General features: G+C 40.9%; 1 protein-coding gene across 1 annotated transcript in view; it reads right to left on the bottom strand.

Moving 5' to 3' along the window:
- Positions 1 to 175: 175 nt before the first annotated feature.
- The window catches only part of si:dkey-247m21.3 (5-hydroxytryptamine receptor 4), a 42,101-nt gene continuing 33,818 nt past the window's right edge, over positions 176 to 8,458 (bottom strand). The window contains exon 6 of the mRNA XM_021622905.2: positions 176 to 1,405. Within this exon, the coding sequence (XP_021478580.1) occupies positions 1,297 to 1,405 (109 nt within the window). The 3' untranslated portion in view covers positions 176 to 1,296. The remainder of the gene's footprint in view (positions 1,406 to 8,458) is intronic.

Genomic DNA, 8,458 nt, shown 5'->3' with positions numbered 1-8,458 from the left:
AAATGCTTTCAAGGCAACCCAGTATTACACAATTAAAGCTGTTTGCTATTCAGCGGTCTTCATTGAAGCCCATCAATTTTTCTGGCCTGCATAATCAGAAGTACAAGGCTAGACAGCAATTCAAAAGCAATTTTGTTAGTTCTTGGCACATAAAATTGTGAAGTTACACATTTATTTATCACAAATAATATCCAACAATGCAAAATAAATCTGACTAAAAAGTTGTCACATAGTAACAAGACATTGCTCCTTATTTTCTGAAGCCAAAATAAATACAATTTAGTAATGTCTATTTTATACCATCAATTCTCTTCAGATTAAAATGTACATGAAATAGTTGTTGTCAGAGTCAAAACTGAATATAAATAGTAAATGCTAAGTTGATTGACATAATTAAATACAGTTGTTAACATACACGGGTCACTACCAGGAATGAGACTCTTTCATCCAGTGTTTCCCCCAGATATTTTTTCAGCAGCGGTGGCAAGTAAAGCAGGGGGTGGTAGGCATGGTCAATGGAGCGGTTTTAGAAGCCCTCTTGACAATTCTACACGTTTTGCCGTAGGGCAGAGAGAATTTTACACTTTTAAAGCTAGTTTCCTACAATTGTTCTTATGCTGAGTAGCTCAAACAAAACTAAACTAAATGCCATGACATTTTTGGAATTTCAGATTCTCCCTGACTAGTTTTTATTGTGGTGGTTGTTAGTTCCTCAAATATGATCTTATTTTTTTTTTTAAGTGTGTATGTATGTGTATATATATATATATATATTGCTCCATTATCTTTTCTACATTCCTTATATGGTTTTAGTTGTTGAAGTTTAGATTTAAAATGTTTTACCATCCCGAAAATATATATTTTTTCAGTGGCGGCAATGATTTAGCAGCGGCGGTGCGACACTTGTAAAATACATATAGGGGAAACACTGACAAAACTGGTGAGCCAACAATAGCTTTTAACTTCATAGGGACCTGTAGAATATTAATCACCAACAATCATCTTGGCGTAATGCTCAAGTCATTCCACAGACACTAACTGGCTTTTGATCTCTTCATGCATCTTCATTGTCTGATTGTCTTCACCTGGGGAAAAAAAACTCTGACTGGACAGTGCTTTTACGCAGTCAATTCATAAAACCACGATCTGGTAATTCAATAATCAAATGATTGACTTCTTCACTATCAGACTGTAGTCCTTCAGACCAGAGTCTCATTGTGGTGACCATACGTCCCCATTAATACATACTGTATTTCACTTGTTGAACTTGTGTAAGACATAAGCAGGTTTAGGTCATTATCTCTGGGCTATAGACAGTCCACCCATGGAGTCCTGAGATTCCAGCTCATTGGATAAAATCCTCCTGCTGTTGTCACTGTAGCTTCCGTTGGGAAGGAAGGATAGTCTAGAAGGGGGAAATGAAAAGAATGTTGTTAGTTATGAGCTCAGCCGGCCGCGACCGGGAGACCCATGGGGCGGTGCACAATTGGCCCAGCGTCGTCCGGTTTAGGGGAGGGTTTGGCCGGTAGGGATGTCCTTGTCCCATCGCGCTCTAACAACTCCTGGGCCGGGCGCATGCATGCTGACACGGTCGCCAGGTGTACAGGGTTTCCTCCAACACATTGGTGTGGCTGGCTTCCGGGTTAAGCGGGCATTGTGTCAAGAAGCAGTGCAGCTTGGTTGTGTTTTGGAGGACGCACGGCTCTCGACCTTCGCCTCTCCCGAGTCTCTGTACGGGAGTTGCAGCGATGAGACAAGACTATATCTACCAATTGGATACCAAGAAATTGGAGAGTAGAAAGGGGTAAAATAATAAAAACACTTTTTTTTTTAAAGAGTTATGAGCTGATGAGGGTCCAAGTAAAAGACCGATGATATCCAATGGAAAGTGAATCTGAAAAAAGACAGTTCTTGACAAATGAAGGCTCCTAGCAGGCAGGGCAGATACCAGACAGTGTTACACAACCAGCTACGCTAACCGTAGAATAGACGCATCTCCCACGCCTCAAGACATGAATTCTTAATTACAATGTTCCTCCATGTGAGACAAGGGAGATGTACCTGTCCATAGTTTTGTCTGTCTTTGTCTTGTCACTACTATTGCTGCCAAACTTTGCTGCATCCCCCTTCCCCTCCAAAAGGACCACAATGAAAATAAGCTTTTAAGCTTTGTGTTATCATTAATGATTTTCTTAAATTGTTTGTGGAGGCGTCACTGGCTGGAGCGCCCTTATGTATGTATTTAAAATGGTCTAAATTCAATCCAATCAACCTCCAAATGCACTCTGTTCTCGCAGAAGACTGTTTACTGTCAAAATAGAGCTCTCAATCTCTATTTATCAAACAAGTACTTATCATACCCATATGAACAATGTCAGATGCTATTTGTCTAAGCCTGTACAGAATGTCATATCAGGCATTGTCATGATCAACTTGACAACATGAAAATGTCACCAGGACATCCATCAAACTTGGACATATCACTCCTACACTGATGTTTCAAACATACATTTTCTGTCAGGAATGACAAATGGTTTATAAATAGCCTACTGCAATTGCCTTAGTTCATATTTACACTGCTAAACGGCCATTAAAGCTGCCATAATGCACAGCTATATATAATGCTACAGTGCCTATTCTATGCCAGGTATTTTGTCAGTGTAATGATGCCACTTAAATGGAATGAATCACGATGGCACAATGTGGCATCACACCACACACAGTAGCAGAATCACTCTGTACCTATGGCATCCTGTGGCACTGGACTTGTTCACTGCAGTTATGTTTCAGCACTTCCTGCAGGGTCGACAAAGGTACCTCATAACATGCGTTCCTGATTGACAAAATACACAAGACGTTCAATGTTATTTCTAGATTATTAATGTTATGCACTCTAGACTAGCGCCAGCTCAAACCTGAGGGCTGCATCCATGGAATCAGACAGTTGTGCTATCCACTGAGAACCGAAGGCATTTTGCGGGAATTAGACATTTTGAATGCTGATGATACATTTCTAGAGCACCACCCTTATATGGTTCATTTCACCTACATGCCATGTGATTCAGCTTAAGATGTTTATGGTTAAAGAACTAAAATAGATCTCCATAATGGACATTCCCACGTTTGACCACAGTGGGATCTATAAAAACTGTGCTCCACATTGTGAACCCTGAACCTTGAACTGTATTTCGCATCATGCAAATGCTTTGGCAGAGATGTCACCCTATCTCTTACACTAAGCAGTAGATCCAACTGATATCTTTGGCTGTAGTGCAAACTTCATTGCAAGAACAAAATGTGTTGTCCACATTTTTGAAAACAGGGTGACCTCCAGCCAGGATGTACTGTTTTGAAAGAACAAGTGCCAAAATAAACCCACATGAGGTCAAGCACTCAACATAAACATACTGTATCAAAAGAAGCACTATAACTATATAGATACCATTCAATGCATGTCCAATTTGGCCTAAACTTTCCAACAACTCTCCAACTCTATACAACTCCTCGAAAGAGAATGTGTAGTGAGCATGAGAAAGCCGATTTGGTTTATTAGCTTAGATCGTTGTCACTTAATACAATATTTAGGCAAGTGAAGAGGGAACACAACCCCTTCTGCCGTTTTCTATGCTCCATTTCATGGCAATATTTTTTTTTGTATATCAAATAATCAAACCCTCATCAAATAAAAATGAAAGCAAATTTTATTTGTCACATACACATGTTTAGCAGATGTTATTGCAGGTGTGGTGAAATGCCAACAATGCAGTAATATCTAACAATTCACAACAATACACACAACCTAAAAGTAAAATAATGGAATTAAAGAACATATAAATATTAGGATGAGCAATGTCGGAGTGGCATAAACTAAATACAGTAGAATAGAATACAGTATATACATATGATGAGTAAAGCAAAAAGATGTAACATTATTAATGTGACTAGCGTTCCATTATTAAAGTGGCTAGTGATTTCAAGTCTACGTAAACTACCGTTCAAAATCTTAGGGTCACTTAGAAATATCCTTGCACATTGTTTTGTCCATTAAAATAACAAATTGATCAGAAATACAGTGTCAACATTGTTAATGTTGTCAATGACTATTGTAGAAACGGCAGATTTCTTTTATGGAGTATCTACTGTACATGGGTGTACAGAGGTCCATTATCAGCAACCATCACACCTGTGTTCCAATGGAACTTTGTGTTTAGCTAATCCAACTGTATCATTTTAAAAGGCTAATTGATCATTAGAAAACCCTTTTGCAATTATGTTAGCAACAGCTGAAAACGGTTGTGCTGATTAAAGAAGCAATAAAACTGGCCTTCTTTAGACTTATTGAGTGTCTGGAGAATCAGCATTTGTGGGTTCGATTACAGGCTCAAAATGTCCAGAAACAAAGAGCTTTCTTCTGAAACTCGTCAGTCTATTCTTGTTCTGAGAAATTAAGGCTATTCCATGCGAGAAATTGCCAAGAGCCTGAAGATCTCACAATGCTGTGTACTACTCCCTTCTCAGAACAGCGCAAACGGGCTCTAACCAGAATAGAAAGAGGAGTGGGAGGCCCCAGTTCACAATTGAGCAAGAGGACAAGCACATTAGAGTGCATTTTAAAATGATAAACTTGGATTAGCTAACAACGTGCCATTGGAACACAGGAGTGATGGTTGCTGATAATGGGCCTCTAATGGGCCTCTGGCCTATGCAGATATTCCATAAAAAATCTGTCGCACAACTGAGCAAAAGGACAAGTACATTAGAGTGTCTAGTTTGAGAAACAGACGTCTCCCATGTCCTCAACTGGCAAAACACCAGTCTCAACGTCAACAGTGAAGAGTCGACTCCGGGATGGTGACCTTCTAGGCAGAGTTCCTCTGTCCAAAGCCCTGACCTCAATCCTATAGAAAATGTGTGGGCAGAACTGAAAAAGCATGTCCGCTCAAGGAAGCCTACAAACCTGACTCAGTTACACCAGCTCTGTCAGGAGGAATGGGCCAAAATTCACCCAACTTATTGTGGGAAGCTTGTGGAAGGCTACCCGAAACATTTGACCTAAGTTAAACAATTTAAAGGCAATGTTACCAAATACTAATTGAGTGTATGTAAACTTCTGACCCACTGGGAATGTGATGAAACAAATAAAAGCTGAAATAAATAAATCATTCTCTCTACTGTTATTCTGACATTTCACATTCTTAAAATAAAGTGGTGATGCTAACTGACCTAAAACAGGGCATTTTTACTAGGATTAAATGTCAGGAATTGTGAAAAACTGAGTTTAAATGTATTTGGCCAAGGTGTATGTAAACTTCTGACTTCAACTGCATTCAGACCCCTTGACTTTTTTCACATTTTGTTACATTACAGCCTTATTCTAAAATGAATGAAATTGTTTTTTTCTCTCATCAATCTACACACAATACCCCATAATGACAAAGCAAAATAAATTGGAAATATCACATTTACATAAGTTTTCTGACTCCTATGTTGTCTTGGCTGTGTGCTTTGGGTCGTTGTCCTGTTGGAAGGTGAACCTTCGCCCCAGTCTGAGGTCCTGAGCGCTCTGGAGCAGGTTTTCATCAAGGATCTCCCTCTACATTGATCCGTTCATCTTTCCCTCGATCCTGACTAGTCTCCCAGTCCCTGCCGCTGAATAACATCCCCACAGCATGGTGCTGCCACCACCATCCTTCACTGTAGGTATGGTGCCAGGTTTCTTCCAGACTTGATGCTTGGCATTCAGGCCAAAGAGTTCAATCTTGGTTTCATCAAACCAGAGAATCTTGTTTCTCATGGTCTGAGAGTCTTTAGGTGCCTTTTGGCAAACTCCGAGCAGGCTGTCATGTGCCATTTACTGAGGAATGGCTTCCACCAGGCCATAACCATAAAGGCCTGATTGGTGTAGTGCTGCAGAGATGGTTGTCCTTCTGGAAGGTTGTCCTTCTCCCATCTCCACAGAGGATCTCTGGAGCTCTGTCAGAGTGACCGTCAGGTTCTTGGTCACCTCCCTGACCAAGGTCCTTCTTCCCCGATTTCTCAGTTTGTCTGAGCAGCCAGCTCTAGGACGAGTCTTGGTGGTTCTAAACTTCCATTTAAGAATGATGATGGCCACTGTGTTCCTGGGGACCTTCAGTGCTGATGACATTTGTTGGTACCCTTCTACAGATCTGAGCCTCGACACAATCCTGTCTCGGAGCTCGACGGACAATTCCTTCGATCTCATGATTTGGTTTTTGCTCTGACATGCACTGTCAACTGTGGGACCTTATATAGACAGGTGTGTGCCTTTCCAAATCATGTCCAATCAATTGAATGTACCACAGCTAGGCTCCAATCAAGTTGTAGAAACATCTCAAGGATGATCAATGGAAACAGTATGCACCTGAGCTCAATTTTGAGTCTCATAGCAAAGGGTCTGAATAATTACGTAAATACATTTATAAAGTTTTGAAAACCTGTTTTCACTTTGTCGTTATGGGGTATTGTCTGTTGATTGGAGAAAAATACATTTTAGAATAAGGCTTTAACATAGCAAAATGTGGAAAGGGGAAGGGGTCTGAATACTTTCCGAATGCACTGTCATCAACAGAGACGAAGGGAGACCAGTTGAACGTCTCCAGGGGAAGGTTGTTTCTGTTTAATTTAGTCTTAATTCCTCGGGCGCTGGTACACATGGTTCTTTTTATCAACATATGTGATCAGTCTTAAACTATAAACTCTGAATCCTGGAGGACTCTGAGTGGAAATGAAACCAAAATACAGGACCTCAGACCTTGCCCTGGCAGACACCAGGAGCCATGGGGATTGCATGTTGATTAGCTTAATAATGATGTGATTTTCTTCTGACATGACATCAAGGAATGTAGAAATAGAGCTACAACAGGGGTGGGCCAGTTCCGGCCCGTGAGCTCATTCAATCTGGCCCGCGGGAGTCTTGAGTAAGAATAAAATAAAAATCACTCCAGGCCACTCTTGAATGTCTTCAACTAGATAGAAAGTATGTAGAAATTATAATGGACCTATATATTTTCAAATACTTGCCCTTTTTCTGAAATTTCTTTTGACAAACAAATCCTTCCAACAAAAAAAATCTGTGAAGCCCTCCGCTGAATTTTTAAATCCCACCTCCTGATCTACAGTATATCTCTCAGACACTTCGACCTTATTTCACAGGGTCAGAAAACAGAAAATGGCTTGAGTCCCTTGGGTACCTGACTACCCTGAATTTCTTACTGCCAAAACATGTTACAAAGAATTTGTGCTGCCCCTGAAAACAAATAAATTGCATTTTTGCAGCTCTATCAAATCCCTAAGTCCCAGTCAGTCTCAAATGAATTACAACCAAATCCCATCTATGGTGCAGTATTTGTTCAAATGTAGTCATGGTACATTTTACAACTGTTTATTCCCAGACTAAAAATAACATGTCTTTCTATTGAAGAGGGCAGAACAGCAGTACATTCCCCTAAGGAAATTAAAACACTGACTTTCAGATCACTTGACCATTATCCAAGGCATTATGCCACCGGTATAGTACGTCTATAATATACTATTCTGATATTTTAAAACATCTATATAATAGATGAAAACATCTTATATTTTTTATACCTATTCATCCATTCATCTTGCACTGCATAAATCCATTTGCAGTCACTGACGACAACTGAAATTGCCATCCGGATCAGCTCCTCTGATCCCTGGTATGTGGACGTTACTAGTTTCAGTTTGTATGGGGTTTATTGGATTGAGGCTGAGACACACTGTTAAATTCCCCAATCCTGGTATGTGGACGTTACTAGTTTCAGTTTGTATGGGGTTTATTGGATTGAGGCTGAGACACACTGTTAAATTATCCAATCCTGTGGTCCTAAACTCAAACCTTTGATCATAACCAGATGACCACCAGTATGGTGAGGGCAGGACAGGAGTGAAAGGGGCTATGTGTGAGAGACCCTTCTATCTGAGCCCTGCTATCTGAGCCTTGCTCTCTCAGCCCTGCTATCTGAGCCCTGCTATCTGAGTCCTGTTATCTCAACCCTGCTATCTGAACCCTGCTATATGAGCCTTGCTCTCTCAGCCCTGCTATCTGAGCCCTGCTATCTGAGCCCTGCTATCTGAGTCCTGTTATCTCAACCCTGCTATCTGAACCCTGCTATATGAGCCCTGCTATCTGAGCCTTGCTATCTCAGCCCTGCTATCTGAGCCCTGCTATCTGAGCCCTGCTATCTGAGTCCTATTATCTCAACCCTGCTATCTCAGCCCTGCTATATGAGCCCTGCTATCTGAGCCTTGCTATCTCAGCCCTGCTATCTGAGCCCTGATATCTGAGCCCTGCTATCTGAGTCCTGTTATCTCAACCCTGCTATCTGAGCCCTGCTATCTGAGTCCTGTTATCTGAGTCCTGTTATCTGAGCCCTGCTATCTGAGCCCTGCTATCTGAGCCCTGCTATCTGAGCCC

This window comes from Oncorhynchus mykiss, chromosome 12, assembly GCF_013265735.2.
Source record: "Oncorhynchus mykiss isolate Arlee chromosome 12, USDA_OmykA_1.1, whole genome shotgun sequence".
In the NCBI taxonomy this organism is placed as follows: Eukaryota; Metazoa; Chordata; class Actinopteri; order Salmoniformes; family Salmonidae; genus Oncorhynchus; species Oncorhynchus mykiss.
This window is presented reverse-complemented; position numbering and strand designations above follow the sequence as displayed.